At 38.7% G+C, this 17,727-nt stretch overlaps 1 protein-coding gene and 1 long non-coding RNA gene across 2 annotated transcripts; one reads left to right on the top strand and one right to left on the bottom strand.

Moving 5' to 3' along the window:
• The first annotated feature begins 2,923 nt into the window (after positions 1 to 2,923).
• LOC5567329 (probable fatty acid-binding protein) lies at positions 2,924 to 17,703 on the top strand. The gene is made up of 2 exons (XM_001657299.2): positions 2,924 to 3,599; positions 16,802 to 17,703. Exons 1-2 carry the CDS (start codon positions 3,527 to 3,529, stop codon positions 17,125 to 17,127), a joined length of 399 nt encoding a protein of 132 aa, XP_001657349.1. The 5' UTR covers positions 2,924 to 3,526; the 3' UTR covers positions 17,128 to 17,703.
• On the bottom strand, positions 3,500 to 3,848 carry LOC110677635. Its single transcript, XR_002501087.1, has 2 exons — positions 3,740 to 3,848; positions 3,500 to 3,665 (listed from the first exon to the last, which is right to left on the bottom strand). It is a non-coding gene; the product is annotated as an uncharacterized LOC110677635 (long non-coding RNA).
• Positions 17,704 to 17,727: the final 24 nt, after the last annotated feature.

The following is a 17,727-nucleotide window of genomic DNA, read 5'->3' as shown; positions in this document are numbered from 1 at the left end:
TGAAAAGGTTCCATCAATAAATGGCGATACGAACTTTTTACGAGATGGGTCATTCCGATCAATGTTACCCCGCTGATCAATGATACCCCGGATTACGGTACTATGAAAATCTTCAAAATAGTTTTAGAGCCCTATCTTTCTTATTTCAGATTTCTCGTCAAAGCGGTCTATGAATTACATTAAGAACTTAATAAAACGCAAATTTTCATGCAAAAATATTGATATCTATTTTAGTTCAATAGAAATTAAAGATTTTCTGCTTAAAATCCTTTGTTTTTCAGGGCATTTTATTAGAGTTACAAAAATAACATATCCGTAATTTTTTGATATAATATACAATTTTAGTTTGCCTTTTTAATGCCGTCAGAAGATATTTTTTATGTTTGCCCCAATCAGAGATATTCACAGTCAAAGTAGGCATGTTTTTGAGAGAAAAACAACAATAACTCCCAAACGGAAGGAGATAGGGAGTTTCTTCACTTACCAAATTACGCATTTTTTAGAGCTCTAAAAGTGTTTTATAGACTACTTTGATGAGAAATTTGAATTAAAAACTCTAGAGCCAGAAAACCAGTTTTGTTCGGACCACCCTAGTTCACCTTTAGGAAAATAGCTCTAAACCGGTCAATTTAAGAGATACAAAAAAAACTTTTTTGGCAAAGTTGCTTGAAATTGAATGGTCTACAATTTTGCTGAAGCATGTATAATATAATTTCTACAAATAAGAAAGTTAGTTACACAATTTCTATGAAAATGTGGTCCACCCTAATTTTCAAAAACACCAAACAAATGACCTTACTAATACAAACAACTTTGTAGAAGACCGTTCTCGATTACTTTTTCAAATCGACGTAAGCCACTTTCATACGGTTTTGAGAAAATGTATTAAGAAGAATCCCAACCTACCTTCTAAAACTGTTTTAAAATTAATCATTTTTTTAACATTTTTTACCGTGTACATTGCTTAAATTTTGCATACAATCAGCTCGCATTCAAAAACTAACTAGTTTCTATTATTTTTCATAAAAAAAATTATGACGAAATGATAACCTGTTTTATTCAGTTACTTGCGACGTTTTTGTACCAGTGTAAAATTGGCTCAAGTAGTGTTTTGTTTTGATTCGTGGTTAAGTCACTTTGTCTCTCCATACAGCGGAGCGGCGAAAGTAGTGGTTAGGTTGTGAAAGTTGAAAATCTTACTTTCGTCGTTTTGTAAATCCGGAAATTGAACGTTCTAATAGTGAAAAATCGAGTTAGTTCAGAGCAGAACGTGTAGAACTTCGTCTGCGAAACACGTAGAATCGATAAAGTAAGTTTGTGAACTTTTTTGACTTGAGTCTGTTTGAATAAGTTTTCGAGCGTTTTTGTCTAATGTTTCATTATAAAGCTCAAAATGCATCTTTCCGCGTAAAACTGAGTCCTGGACCACTGTACACTGCCGTGGCACAGCCGAGAAACATTCCTGACGAAAACTTTCGACGGCTGAAGCGGGAATCGAACCCACACCCCATGACACGAAGCGATTACTGCCTGGCGACACTAACCATTCGGCCACGAAGCCCACCAAAAAAAAGAAAGTAGCCGGTCTTCTAAGAATCGTTTTGCATGTTTTTTTTTTTATTGAGCGAAAAAATCACCTTAAATAGCGTTAGAATGCTTGAAAAAAGAACAATTTTCTCCACTCAACTCAAAACCAACCAAAATGTCACTTACATCCTTTGCGAGTCCCTCAAATATAGAAACTTTCATTTTCCAGACCAGGGTTGAAATTTTTCTTTGCTCACAGTGTAAAAATATTTGCCAACACAGTATTGCTAAGTTTTGCTACAGAAAAGTAAACATTTCTTTGATAGTAATGGTTAAGGTATTTTGTACAGCGAGCTCCATGTGAAAAGATATTTCTGCTCAACTGCGTACTGTGATCAAAAAAAATATTTTCCTTACCGTTTCTTGCAAGAAACATCCCAGGCATCTAGAAAGGCGATTACTTTTTTCAGTCCTCATAAGAAGTTGTAAAAATAGAAGGAAAAATTAAGTTTAAAAAAGGGGATAGCAAAATAGAATAATTTTTGAATGTATGTATGTCCTTTGTATCTAATTCTCTGATAGAACAAAGGCGTTACGCGTGTGTAATTTGGACATTTAAGGACAAATTATATGTAAATGTCCAGATTATAGGACGTCTGGGCCAGTGATAGAGGTAGTAGTAACGGCTTGAGGAATACAAAATCGCAATAAACAACGGAGGCTCGCCTTCCAAATTTGAATATGTCATTTCAAAAAATTTCTATTCAAAATAAGTAAATTAAAAATTAGTCGAGTCTAGCACACGGACACGACACTGAAGTCGGCCTCACAGGTCGAAATACGCGTATCTGTCAAATGATACAAACTCTATTGAAATTGAATGGTATAGTACTAAATTAGATTTTTAATTTGCTTTTATTTAATTTTAATTTGGTATTCCATTAAACAGCTCGAAGATTTTTTATCATCAAATAAATACTTGGACATTAGAATGATAAAATAATTTAATCTTCAAAAATCATTACCTCAATTTCTGGAACATGTTTTAGTAATAGTGGCAGTTGCTATATTCTGTTCCTATAACAATGGTTTACATTGATTTCCCATAAGACTAGAACAAATCATGCTAGAACAAAAATCTTCTGAAAATCTGTGTAAAGATTCAAACTGATAAAAGTTGAAGTCAATAGCGCCACCATGCAACGTGTTGCGTCAATCAGTGGTGAATATGAATTCCTAGATAAGTTGATAAGCGCCACCATTGTGTTGCCATTTGAAACGACCGGTATTTTTCTTACACAGTTTTGTGATCAGATTTGAACGTCTGTTATTTGTGCTACTAATGTTTCGAAATAGTTCGAATATGAAGTCTTTCAATACGATGCAGACATAGATTTTAAATTGTTACTATAAGTTTATTTATAAATGTTCCTACTCATAACTTATGGAGGCCCTCAAAATGTGGGGACTCGAGGGCCATGACCAGCTTTACAGCATACACGCCCTAGAGAGTCTGACTGCAATAGTTCCACACAATTCGAATTCATAATCTCATATTTCAAGAGCCAATTGTAGTATCGCCTCATCGCAAACTAACGAAATCACAATGCAAATTGAAGAAGAACCGGTCGAAGAAAATGTGATTAACCATTTCTGAATCGCTTCTCTGTTTGGCCGCCCTATCGCGATATGCCATAATCCCACACCGAGGCGCAAGAAGATACGCGAAAGATGCCGCCGCGTGCTGCGATAGCCGACTACGAACCACCACTACCACGCCGTTACGTCGGTTCGGTTTGTTCCCAGCATGGCTTGCTGTGTTTGTGTGGTGTTTGCCGAACACTCTCGACCGAACCGGCCGGCGGCTGATATAAAACGCACCCGAAGTACACCCGAGCGGCGTATTCCAGTGTGACCGGTGGTTTCCTGCAGTCGACAGTGCGGTGCTCTTTTTGTGTTTCCCAAGTTCTTGAACGACATTTAAATTACATCTTCAACAATGGCAGCCTGGGTTGGAAAGAAGTACAAGATGGAGAAGTCCGAAGGATTCGATGACTACATGAAGGCTCTTGGTGAGTACATTGATTGGAATTCGGGGAATCGGTGATATCTGCTGTGGAATGCTGGCATTACTTAACCTAGATATGACGAGATTGCAATCGACAGACGATAATTAGAATGCAGTCTAGTTGAATTAATTAAAATCAATTACCTCGCTCAAGTCTGTGGACTCTGGTGTTTGTCCGTTGATCGCAGTGCTGTTCGACCCGCAGTTCTTCGCCGCGATGACCCACCGGATGTGAACTATAGTTATGCGGTTAACTTCATTTTTTCACGCCTTAGCGATTCAGCGAGACCAAACATACACCATACAAATCCAAAATCGTACGATATGCCGTGCCGGCTACAGGAGTTCACGCGTTTGCGCCAAAAGCCGGCCGGTTTTTTCTTCTGGCTTCATTTTGCCATCCCTTTCTCCACCAATATACGTTTAGATGTTGCATTCTTTGCTCATCGCCAGCTTCAACATCCAGAGAAGTCCCCTTTAGATAATGTAGGTAGTGTGGCGTGATTCCGATCCGTCTATCTATCCATCCACACATTGTTAACCTTTTTTCGAACAAGAATACAATCTCGAAACACGTTTCGCGCGCCGATTCTGGATGATGCAAAGAATCGAGAAAAGTTCCAAAATTGGATAAACATAGCGTGCCGTGGATTTCGTTTTTTTTACTTTTCTAATTGGACTAAACTGCGTGATACGTAGGAACACACCCCAGGGTTTATTTCGGAGCATGCCATGGGTAAATTTATCACAGCATGCTGGAAGGCAGCAGCACCAAGAGAGCCTTTCTAAGGATTCATGGCAGTAGGCCAATGGTGAGAAGAAGAGGGTCGTTGAACCCGATACGTGCTGGATAATGTTGCAAGAAGCTACTTATCCGCTCGCCTTCTGATTGGGCTTCATTCACAAATCGTTGTCGTCGTCGCCTGCTTGGTCTGCACGGTGCTCCCCACATCGTTATTAGTAGAAAAAAAATCATCCAATTTGTGCCTATGAGCCGATTTCTATGGCTAAAATGTACATCTGGCCAAAATTTAAGAATAAATCGTAGGGTCTGTTTTGAAGTAACGCCCTTTGAATGTTATTAGTCCGGTGTAACTTATATATCGATCTATTATCTCATAAACTCTCCCAAAGGACAAGGAACCGTATGTCAACCCACTTTTGGACAATTTTTGATAGTATGTTTCTTATGATAATAATGTTACTTGAAAAAACCGTGCAAATATAATTGGCTTCCTTAAATTTTTCTTCTTTATTGGTTTTGAGAGGGACTTTAACCCGAAGGTCATTTTTCATTTGAACTTCTATCATCAAAACGGGCATAAGTTTTTTGTTTGTTTCCAGGCATGAAACTTAGTTCTAGATTCGACTAATGACTGGTGAGCACAGATGAAGATTTGTTTCTGATAATAACGGTCTGGGGAGTACCGTGTCCTACACTTGGTGAGTTTGTTGGACTCCTATGTGGGTAATAGTTATCTATTTAGCTGGCTCCTATGACACTTTTTGCTTCGCATCTACACTTCCTTCTCCAGTGTATACGGAACTTTCTCTACAGCGACATGTCGTTCGGTGGACGTAATTGAGCAAGTATGTCGTATGATAGGACGGGCGTAAGCTAAGGGAAGGAAAACCAGTGCCTCACGAACGGAAACATTTCCAAGCAGAGGGAATAAGTTTTGCCTGTAATGCCGGACGTTATCTAGCTACTAACTGACGGAGTCTGGGCATTACGTCGTTGCAACAATTTGTTTAAATGACGATGGGACGCGATGCGGAAGATATTCTCCAACGAGCACGTGTTTCATCAATCTAATAGGAATGTACTTTGAACTTGGGATGTGGTTGGGTGCCGTTCCTATTAACGGCCGCCAGATGCAATTGCAAACATTTCGTTATGAAATTTCTTATCAATTTAAATATGTACCATGCAGTAGATTCTTCTCCGCTCTCTGCTGTGGGCGAATTCGAAAGGCATGCCATGGAAATAAATATGATCAAAGTAACCTTAGCAGATGTGAATAACTAAACTTGCAATTGGCCTGGTAGAATTAGGAGTTATCATAACTGAAATTTACTTCTGTCATAACGTAATAATGTCAAACTTAGTTTTTTTAATCAAAATTGAATGATCTCAAAAGTAAATCTCAGTTATAACTCTTTATTCAATCAAGCCTCTAACAAATTGAGTAACCAATAGCACATTTTGCAATTACTTAGCAATATTCTTCTACACGGGGAAAAAATGAGATGGATGTTGTATCAAAACAATTCACTTCATCATGTGTTACTTTCACATAAAAGTTCCGTGACGTAGGGTCCGGATATTCCCCCAAAATCACAATCATGTGGATAATGTAGCGAAAAATTGTTTCGCAATTAAAGCAGACAGATTGGTTCCGACTGCGAGATCAGCTCAAGGTCAAAACTGTTATGGCACTGCAGGGTTGAGTGGAAAATTTGCACAGAATCGGACGAACAGGAGGAGGGCATGAAGAATGCGCCAGTTGTTGTTTGCTCTGCATTTCAGCACTTTCATCGGAGTGGCAGTCAAAACAAACGTATCATGTTGTATGATGAGAAATGAAAGCTTCAGCTATCGTTACAGTGACTGGGATTAGAATGTGGCTGCGAAGGGATTAGATCATTTGAAACTTTTAAATGATTTATTAGTGCAAAATATTCTCATCTATCGAAATTAATCAGATACATTTGATTGCGAAGTATCGATTTTCAATAGAGAAAACACTAGGTTTTATGATTTTTTACAATAAATTCAAAGCTTGCATACTCTTTCAAAAGGTCCTGTGCAAATAACTGTATAATTTCATTTTTTATAAATAAATTCGTTTAAATTTGTTTTCTAATATTTATTTCGAGTTTGGGTTTGAAACGACTCTACTTTTCTTTTACTTTTAATTTTAAGTAATTATTTAGATTTGTTGGATCCTTTAGTTGAGACTATTTCTGCCGCTCAGTTCTGGTTGACTTTTTAGTTTAGTTTCCGGTATTCAGTTGATTGACAGTTAAGTTTCAGTAGATGAAAACCCGAATCTAGTACTATACCATTTAATTCCACTATAGTTTGTATCTTTTGACAGATACGCGTATTTCGACCTCAACTGTTAGGCCGTCTCCAGTGTCTTGTACTAGACTCGACGAGTCGATACAAACTATAGTTGAATTAAATGGTACAGTCGAATTTCGTTCGTTGCACTATCTTTAGGTGGGCTACGTTTTAATTGGGCTCCCGTTAGTTGGGCTATAGCCCACTTAAAACGAAGGCAACATCATTTTCCATTTTTCCATACCCAATTTATCAATGTTGGTAGCTCTGATTTTTTTTGTTCTATGCTATTTGACAGCTTGAAACTCAGCCCGATTAGTAAAAGTCTTTCACTAAGTGGGCTACAGGTTTAGTGCAACGAACGAAAGTTGACTGTATAGAACTAAATTCGGTTGTTCATTTACTTATAGGTATTCCACTAAACAGCACGAAGATTAATTATCTTTTAAGTTTCTGTTCATTTGTCCTTTCTTGTGTGCCATTTTGGTGAGTTTTTGCTTCTGCATTCAACTATTTGCGATCTGCCCTGAGAAGGGTGGTCTAATACCGGGCTTCCAAGGTGGCGCTTAAGCCGTTGCTTAAAAAGCAGAGTAGAACGTTACAATATTCAAAATGGTTAATAGTCTCATTTGTCATTGACACAATGACTTATTAGTCATTTTCTCTTCTTAGTGCTCTTACCTTTTCACCGAAACGATGCTGTATGATCATATTATGTAATTTTCAGCGATGCAAATCAAAATTCCTGTTTCGAAACAGGATACGTTTAGCATGACTTTGGTTTAAAGCTGCAAGCATTGTAAGGCTTAAGAAAGCCTCTAGGATTACTTAGATTACTTCTTAGATTGGAGTAAGGACTTCTGAATCGATAGCTCGTACCTCCAGATGTAACCCGAAGAGTTTTGGAGAACATCTCCAAAGCTAAGATTTCATTACATTGAACTTTTTCACAGGCTCTGCAGGAATTCTCAGATTCCTCGAGCTTCAGGATATTTTCAGTGCTTTCGATGCTTGATCAAAGCAAGCGAAGAAAAGCAACTCATTTGTATCGGTCTTTGATCGGCACTCGGTATTGTCTGTTTCATGGACAACAAAACGCGCCGCCAACTTTCAAACAGACCAACCAAATCGTCGCCAGCAAACAAATCAAAGCAAGTGATGTGCCGTTATGTTGGTAAGACTGGTAAAAGTCAAATTCGCAGCGGCTGGTTGGCTTGCGACGATTTTGGCGACGGTTTCAAATTACAAATCGTCGCGGTCGATAAGGTGCAAAATTTACAATCTATAAATTATGGCAGCGAGCGAGAACTTCAAAGAGAGAGCGATGATAAAAAACTATTTCTCTCGCTTATCTGGTCCCAGGCTTGGAGCATGTTTTGATGGGTTTTATTATGCACTGTTATCCTCCCGATCTAATCCGAGCTATAGCACAAGATGATAAACAGACACTCATGATGTGCTGCGGATCATGACTGTTACAGAGAGCGATAGGTGAGAGATAATCTCAATTTTCTCGGCATTCAACCCCTGCTCCAGAGATTCCTGAAAGAAAAAATCAAACAAGCATTCCAGTAATACAGAAATTCTCCCAGCTGTTTTTCAATGCATGCTTCAACAAATTTTCTAAATGAAATCTTCTGCAAACTACAAGAGAAAACAAACGCTGATTCCTCTTGTAATTTGTACATTTATTGTTGCGAAAAAAAGAAAACAGATTTCTTCAAAGATTCCTCAAGTAATTTTTCGGCGTAATTCCCGAAAGTTCAGGAAAAGTTACAGGATTGTATCCAGTAATATATCCAAATAACCGGTACACACATTTTTTCAAAGATTTCTCCAGAATATCATCCACGGTACAAATTGGTAACGTTTTTTAATTATTAAGATAATCCTCCAAGTGATTCTCAACGGTTCAGAAATTTCTCCAGAGGTCCATGCATCGTTTGAGTTCATCCGTTATTTCTCAAGATGTTTCATTACTGATTACTTTGGAAATTTCATTTATACTCCATGATTTTTTACAGAAATGCATTTAAAATTCTTTGTCAATGTCCTAAAGGAATTTCTGGATACGCGGTGCTCCCCAAACCGTTATTATCAGAAAAAAAATCCCTAAAATCTATGCTCACAAGTCGTTTACTATGACTGAGCTACATGCTGAGCAGAATTTTAAAATTAATCGTAGGGCCCGTATTGAAGTTACACCCTTGTATGGTATATGTCCAGAAATTCTAATTAAATCAGAGCTATTTAAACCGTTTTTTTCCTTTACGTTATTATCAGGAGAAATATGCTACCAAAACATGGTTTAAAGTTGACTTCTTTAATTATCTGTAGCCTCTGGATGAAGTTTTGCACAGAAATACCACAACATTCAGAATGGGATTTTGTTAAATCCACGAGAAACAAGAAAGTTAAGAAAGATTCAAAAACGATTTAGTTAAACAAGTGTTTAAGTGCCTTGAAAATGGGAATTTAGTGACCTCCAGCCTTGAAAAAGAGACCCAAAGAGACCAGGAAGGAATAAAAAAATACCGAAAATGGGCCAAAGAAAACAGTAATACGAAACGTAACCTAAAAATTGCCTAAGAGGTTCTATCAGGAATTGCTCCAAAAATTCTTTTAGATATTTTTCGAGGAAGTTTCAAGTCCTCCTGTGCATTTCTGCATTTTTGGAAAAGGGATCAACTAGGGCCAATGATTAACTTGAAGCAATAATGTTGCTTACTCGTGTGCACCTGTCAAGTCTGAAACGGAGAGGGACTGTATTCTATTCTAAACAGGCTCTATGATTATGAAATTTCTCGTGAAGTTTTCCACACATTTCATGTGTTGGATATTCCAACGTCAGTTCACAAGTCGACCGATGCACTGATTGGTCAAGCCAAAGATCCAAACAATAAGTGAAAATATAGAAGACTTAGGTCTATTCAAAACTTCCAATGCCATAAGTCGGAATTTCAAAAGCTCCACTTATCGCAGATCCCCCAAACTTAACGATTAGTCCACTTTGGGTCGTTCTACTCCATGATCTGCTAAGGTTCTTTAGAATTACCTAAAGAGATTAGTTTTGGATTTTCGGGAAGACCATGGAACGAGCTCACCAAATTGATCATTCATCCTTTACTAAGCAGCCATAAGCTACTTCATCAACATGCTACACATCACTTCGGCGACGCGAAAACTGAACTCGTTTGCTCGGGTCTTCAAAATGCACTCTTCTTGGGAACTGAAGTTCGATTAATTACTTAACAAAAATTAAGCTGCTAAAGCCTTTTATCTGATCTTTTGGTTGCTTGGAGTATGTTACCATTTGTAAAAAAAAAGTCGTAGGACACTACGCTGTGATGCGGGTATTGGGAAGTTAGACCTGAAAGACGATGAAATTCGACATAAATCTTAGCAAGAATCTTCAAGAAATCTGTCAAGTGTTTCATCGAAGGTCTTATCGAGTACCTTCCAAAGAATCGATCAGAGTTTATCGAGTCAGTCGTTTTTTGATTAGATCTTCCTAGAACCTGTCCCTTTTTGAAATATCACGCATGGATCATGTTCTTCAAACTCTTATCATCTTCGATTTCCCTTCTGCTGCGATGAAACGGCCACGTGCGTCGTCCTACCTAAACCGATCTCCATCCGGCGGCCAACGCCTCGGGCTCCAGCGGCTTATATTTCACATTGAACTTGTTGTGCTTCCTAGGAATGAGTCCAGTAATCCAATGCGCTTAGTTGATTATAGAACAACAGCCGATAAGATTCTCGCCCAAATCGGTGGGAAACTAAGATAATAATATCGGACATTGGAACGAAAGCCGAACCGGTAAAAGAAACACAATCCTTGCCGGGACGTTATCTGGACCGGCTCGACGTTACAGCATTAATTTCAGAATTTTCAAAAAAATAAAATGCTTATCGGACTGGGTAACAAATCATCCGGTAGCTGGTCGAACCCGCTTATCGGTGATTAGTTCACCTCTAACGCAAACCGAGCCCGAGCTCCAAAAATAGAGAACCCACCTCGGAGCAAGCAAATGCGCCTTATCTGCACGTCCGACGTGGTGTTAATCAATTATGTAATCGAAGTACAAACAACGTGGCATCAAAATTCTACGCTCAATCAGCGTGTCGTCGGAGTGCATGGAGACATGGGCGTTGCCAGGATTTCTATTTGATAATATTTTCTTCCTGAATGAAAACTTCGAAGGGAATCCCTGGAGACATCTCTGGAGTAATTTTTGTCGAAATTACTGATTACATTCTTGAAGAAGTTCTTAACAAAATTGGAAGAATTAATGCTTGAATTCCTGAAGAACTAAGAACTTTCTTGGCGAAATTCTTATTGAATGTTTGGAGGAAATTATGAAGAAATTACTGAAGTTATTCCTTAGAATTTCTTAAGGTTATCTTGAACGAAAACCTTGGAGGAAGTGTAACGCTAGGAGAGTCTCTAAGAAAACTAGAAATGTTCTTAGAGAAATATCTGATCGGATTTATCGAGATTACTCGGTTTGTTTTCTTCAAGCTGAAGATTTACTCCCATAGTGATTTTTGGCCGATGCCCCCACTCTTCCTACGCCCATGGCTGGAGCCACTTGTTGCGCTGCTGGTCCGATCCCCGGTATGGAAATTGCCTTAGAAAGAAGCGGAAATCCGCAATAAAACGAAAGTCTTCACCCATCGGATCCCCTCGTCCCCATCCTCAGCGAAGTTCAAGCACCTCTCCGACCAGAGACCATCTAATCAACCGACCGGCGACAGACTGACTGCAGCCTGTCTTCCGTCTTGTGAACGCGTGAATGCATCTCATATGCTAATGCTAATCGGCACTTGTCGCTTCTGGTTTTACGCCCCACGGACGGGGCCCGAAAGATGATGAAGCTGATCGGCCCTGTCACCGTCGTCGCGTTGGCAGGGCTGGTAGCAGATCTCTTTTTAGAGACATGGTCTCTATTTTGATGCAAGTCTCTATTTTTAATAGAAGTTCTCCAAAGTCTAGTTTTGAACCAAAGTGGTCTCTAAAGTCACTATTTTCCTCTTCCTTCTTCAAGTGATTCCTAATGTATAATTCTAGAGGCTCCAAAGAAACCTTAAGAGACTTTTACGCGATTATTATTCAGGAATTGCATTTCATATTTCAGGCGGAATAATTTTAGGAATTCCTCTGACGATTTCCCCTGAGATTTCTTCTGGAATACTATTGGGAGCTTCTCCAGGCATCTCTTCAGAAACTCTTCAAGGAACTCGTCCAGAAACTTCTAAAGAATTTCTTTAAGAAATAACTAAAGGATATCATCCAGAATTTTCTTCAGAAAATCCAACACAAATATCTTCATCAATTTTCACAGGAACCACTCTGAAAAAAATTCCAAATACTATTTCCAGAGTTTGACTTCCTAGCTAATCTTCCAAAGATGTCTACATTTCTTACAAGAATATCTTCAAAAGTTCATTCTAGAGTTTTCGAACATATCTATCAACCGATTTTTCCAGGAAACCCTAAAATAATTCCTCAAGAAGTGCTTATGCCGATTTATTCTAATTCTTCTTCTATTCATTGTCATGTCTTCATATTCTGCAAGAATTCATCAACAGTTTGTGACAGAAACTGTTACAAAACTCTTCCATGGTTTATTGCATTAGGTCTATTAGGTGCTCTTCCTCAAGGTGAAGATGAATCGAAGCCAAATTTGAAATTTTCAAGAGCACGGATCTGGAGAACCGAACATCCGTTTAAGCTGAAAACCTAATCGATTGATCACCACCAGCTAGTGACCAATCGATTAAGTTTTCAGCATAAACGGATGTTTGGTTCTCCAGATCCGTGCTCTTGAAAATTTGAGGTTTGGCTTCGATTCATCTTCACCTTAAATTCCTCAATATATTCGACCAGGCACTCCTCATTAAGCTCCTACAGATTTTTTGCCAAGATTTTCTTATTATTTTTTCCAAAAAATACTCTTGCAGTTTTCCCAAAGTTTTTTCTCCATTAATTCTCGACTAGCTCTACAAGAGGACCTATCTAACATTGACAGGCTCTCTTTGTTTTAGTCGTTGCTGTCTCTATAACTAAAATATATTCTAGGATTTCTATTCCTATTCCTGAATCGACACATATGGAATCAACAATTTGATGTTTGAGGTCGAACAGCATTAATTTTCAAAAATAGATATTGGTACAACTTGATTAGGCCCAAACTTCAAACGATTTGGCCTTGTTATCAATCCTGTGATCTCCACGAGACTTATTTTTGCACCTTTGTAAGGTTCTAGTTCATTATATTCTAAAAGATATTAATCTATTAATATTAACTCGCATTCAACACTTAACATTCATAAAAACAAGCACAATCGTAACAGCCTCCCGGAATTTTACAACGTGTTCTTTCAACAAGTTTGAAATAAATCCTTAACAACTTCCTGGAAACATTCCTGGACAAATTTATTGAGTACACCCTTGGGAAATTCCTCAAAAAACTTGCAGAATGAATCTTGAGAAAAGTCTCTGGAGTAATTTCTGAAGGTATTCAATAAAAAAAATCCTGGACGACAATTTCGGATGGAATCTGAAGAATTATGAACTGAGAAATTTGTGAATGTATCTTTGGAGGAATCCCTGAATTTCAATCAAATCTGAGTACAGGGCACAGTTCCTGAGGTCATTCTGCACCCTAATTGGCCTAGAAATTTTCAAAAAATCCCTAGGAAGAATTGAGAGAAATCTTGCTATGACGATTGAACTAAAAATTTCCAAATAATTCATACACATATTACGCAATAGCACAAAATAACGCTCAACAAGTTGATCATGCTGTTTTCAAATTTTATATAATTGTTACCGTTGTTATAATTAGAAATATTTAGAACCGACTTAACTTACCAAACTGGCTTCAGTATGTTTCTTGCATGCTTTAAACCAGTAAGCTTAGTTCAACGGAATGATAGGTAAAAAATGAATTTCAATATGATGTTTATGCTATGTAAGATAAAAGAATAGCATTTCCTGCTGAAAATTGTTTGTTAACTGTTTGTTTTTTATCTTTACACCAAATGACCAGTTAACTAAAGTCTGCCGTATTTATTTTGCTTAATAAAAACATTGTGCTTTGAATTACTGGACGTTTAGTGGCCGATGATGAACCCATTTTCGATTTTATCGTACATAATCCATAAATGCAACGTATTCTACACTCTCTTATATATCATGGACAAAATTCATAGGGTATTTCCATAAGGAGGGCGTTAAACAATCAATAAATGACTTCCAGAAGAAACCTTCAGAGTAACACCTGAAGCACTGATAACAGACATTCATGATAGAACAAAAATCTTCTGAAAACCTGTGTAAAGATTCAAACTGATATACGTTGAAATCACTAGCGCCACCATGCAACGTGTTGCGTCAATGAGTGGTAAATATGGATATCTAGATAAGTTAATTATTCACTGCCAAGCGATACTAGCGCCGCCATTGTGTTGCTACTTGAATTGCCATTTGAAACGACCGTTAATAGGGTCCTAAAATATCTTATTTTTGTTTAATAACACGAATTGTTACTGCAACTACTAAAACAATTTAAATAACGGCTAAATCGTATTGGAACTTTAATTAAAAAATTGGGTCCATAAATGAACCTTGACACTTGTGATCATGTTTGACGTTCGCTTAGTCGACAAAAACTTCACAGGGGTTTTAGTTTTAACACTGGGGTTGTTCCTATCTGACATTTCGGAAGGGACTCGGAAAACAAAATACACCTAAAATTCGAGTTTAAGCCAAGGGGTGTGACAAAATCTAAAGAAACATAAAAAAATGTTTTTTGAACTTAAACAAACAGAAAACAAATTTTTAATATTGAGTAAACATGTGTTTTTGGCCTAATCTTAAGCGTTCGGCACTTCGTCTGTTATCTGTGCCTGAAGGTAACTTTGAGCAAAAACATGAATAAGCTTCTGATGAAATTCCTAGGAAAAAATGTCACGAGTAATACTTGTTGCGATTTCAACAAAAAATTCCATAGAGAAATGTCTGGCTGGACTTTCTATAAAAAAAATCCTATAAAAACTCTTCAATTCCTGTAAGGGTTCTATTTGATTCAAGTCTAATCTGGTTTTGGTTCCAGTTTGGTCTCCTTTTTTCAAGCACGCGGTTTCTAAACTTCCACTTTTTAAGGCACTCAGCCGCCACCAGCCCTGCATTTGGTCAGGCTGCGATCCATCGCCGGAGAAGAACCCCCTAGCTCCCGACTTCGGCGGACACAATTGATCAATTGTAATTTAAATTAATCGAATTCTGTTCTCGCGGAACTTTCTCCCGTTTGGCGGCCGGTCGGTCACACGGCCCAGCCGGACAGAATTCAGAGCCCGATCTGGATTATAATGGATTCTTGATTCAATTAGAGCGGCGGAGCTGACGGGCGGGAAGTGGTGGGCCACAGTATTGTCGCTGGCCACTAGTCGCTAATCGAATTAACCTTTGGCCGGCTACTGGCAGTGCCGTTCCGTATGACCCATCGCCGTCGCCTGATGAATCTGGGAATCCGAGTGGAATCGGATTTCAAAATTTTATCGAAATGATATCAAATTTTGTTGTTCGTAACATATTGAAAACAGTTTAGCTTCAAAATCTATTTATATACCTTATTATTATTATACGAATAAACATGAATTGGTTTTTGTATGTCACGAATTGGCTTGGAACGGGTCAACGGATTCACGAAATTCTTTCACTATTGTATCACACTCAGTTGAGCTCGGTTAATTTTCATTCTTTTGCCGAGATCCGCACAGCCGAGCCGTCAGGAACTCAGATTTAGCTGATATGTCAGCAAAAAATCAAGTTTGTTTATAGCAGCACCTTTGGGTGCCGCTGACATTAAACGTTACTTTTGCTGAGATGTCAGCAAACGAACTTTAACCGAGATTTGCACAGCTGAGATCTGCATTCTGATTTAAATGTGATTATTCAAAAAATAATAGAATACTAATTTTAATGTTTTAGATAAACAATATCGAGTAACTCAATAAGTTTACGGTTTGATATAATGTTATCAAAATTTGTTATTATTCTGTTTATTTTCATTTCAAAAAAGATCTCATATTTCGTTATGATTGTTGTTAACTAGATCAAAGTATTATCATATTGAGTAACCATCGTTATCATATACGATGATATCACAACATCAAAATTTAGTCTCCAACTAGTTCTCATCTCATACTCGGAAAGCAAGCGCATAAATCGGGGGGATGTCAATTAACCCAGGAGTTTTGGTGTGGCATGTGTTGTGGGAAATGAGAGGCGGCCCATAAATATACCCCGGAGGTGCTGATGAGTGTGTTGAATGGGAGGCTAACCGACAGGTAATCGACACGGCGGCGGGTTGATAAATGACACTGAACGGGCCCCGGTGTTGGACACTAATGGGGGGATGAGACATAATTACTTTCCACTCATGAATGAAAGCGAAGCAGTATGTATGGATTTAAATGAAATTTAGGCGTTTACAATTGGACAATTATCCACAGTTTCAGTTGGAGCAAATTGTTACAAAATTCCTGGAGATTACTCAACACGGTTCAACAACTTTTCTGTGGAGATGATTCCTTTCGAATCCCGATTCCCTCTCAGATTGACCAAAAAGCATTGCCCACTATTGGGTCCAGGGCGGTGGTGGGCGTATATTTCGGGTCCACTCAGAGTTTCTACCACAATTCCAGTTATTGCTGAAATAGAGGTAAACCATGGTGAGGATTCCATATGGACACTAGGCATAACTCTCTCTTGAATCAGTTACGTACAAAGCCAAGCTACAGTGTTGACACCATTCTCTTACGACTTGAGCTGTACAAAAGTGCTTCTTCATGATTGATTGTAGTTTCTGTACCGTATTTATAACTTTTGGCATCAAACCGTTTATTTAAAATTCATATTCAACTTTTGCCGGCAACAATATTTGCAAACAAAGGTATTGCAATGAATTTGACCTAGATCCCATCCCTATATATATTGCCAGCATTCCTTATCATCTCTCGGTCTCGTTTCGAGAACGGTTTTATTCCACTGCTGGAAACCCAGCGCGATAAGCATCCCCCTCAACCCATAGCACAACCACTAAAATCCGTCCTCTTATCATCTCCCCCAGGTGTCGGCATGGTGCTCCGCAAGCTCGGCAACAGCATCTCGCCGACGGTCGAACTGGTCAAGGAGGGCGACGAGTACACCTTCAACACCACCTCGACCTTCAAGAACACCACCATCAAGTTCAAGCTCGGCGAGGAGTTCGAGGAGGAAACCGTCGACGGACGCAAGGTCAAGTCGGTGTGCACCCTGGAGGGCGACAACAAGCTGATCCACGAGCAGAAGGGCGAGAAACCGACCACCATCATCCGTGAGTTCACCGATACCGACCTGATTGCCACCATGACCGCTGGAAATGCCAAGTGCGTCCGAACCTACAAGGCCGTATAAGGAGGATGCCCAAAAAAAGAAACGCCTATCAATCGCCCATCCGCCCGTTTGCTTGAAGAAGCGTCCCATTCCTTCGCCATTTCTCCCGACTACTCGACTACTACACATCACAACCTAGTCATCATTCCCCAGGAAAGTGGGCAACCGAAACTGTCCATAAACGCGCATGCTGGCACACGCACCCAAATCCCAAAAAAATCGCAGCTCAACCGCAGAGACAGCTTAGCGTTGCCTTTTCCTTGACTATACATACCAATATATCAGACCAACGGATATATCTGACGGGTGCGGAAGAATGTCACGTCAACGTCGACGCGCAACACACAAATCAAGCGGACGCACGTTTTCTTTCCATTATTCCATTTAGTACGAGAAGTGAACAAGTATCGAACTTTGTTTTTTTTTTTTGGCTGTTTTGTTTAAAACTTTTTCTATACTATGAAGAACCATTGTTGAAACGAAGCGAAATATCTATTTTCGGATATTATTTTTAGCTTTTAGTAGTGCATGGAGCATTTTGTATGAACGATAAATAATAAAAAAGGAAAGTACATATTTTGCAGTGTATAAACAAAACGTATCGTTTTTTCTGGTTGTTTT

Source organism: Aedes aegypti, chromosome 3 (assembly GCF_002204515.2).
Source record: "Aedes aegypti strain LVP_AGWG chromosome 3, AaegL5.0 Primary Assembly, whole genome shotgun sequence".
Taxonomy (NCBI): Eukaryota; Metazoa; Arthropoda; class Insecta; order Diptera; family Culicidae; genus Aedes; species Aedes aegypti.
This window is presented reverse-complemented; position numbering and strand designations above follow the sequence as displayed.

What these genes read in the sequence shown, in the direction of transcription:
- LOC5567329 (XM_001657299.2), top strand. Translation starts at nt 3,527, where the DNA reads ATGGCAGCCTGGGTTGGAAAGAAGTACAAGATGGAGAAGTCCGAAGGA. An exon ending in TGACTACATGAAGGCTCTTG is followed by an intron (nt 3,600 to 16,801) that starts GTGAGTACATTG and finishes CATCTCCCCCAG; the next exon opens with GTGTCGGCATGGTGCTCCGC.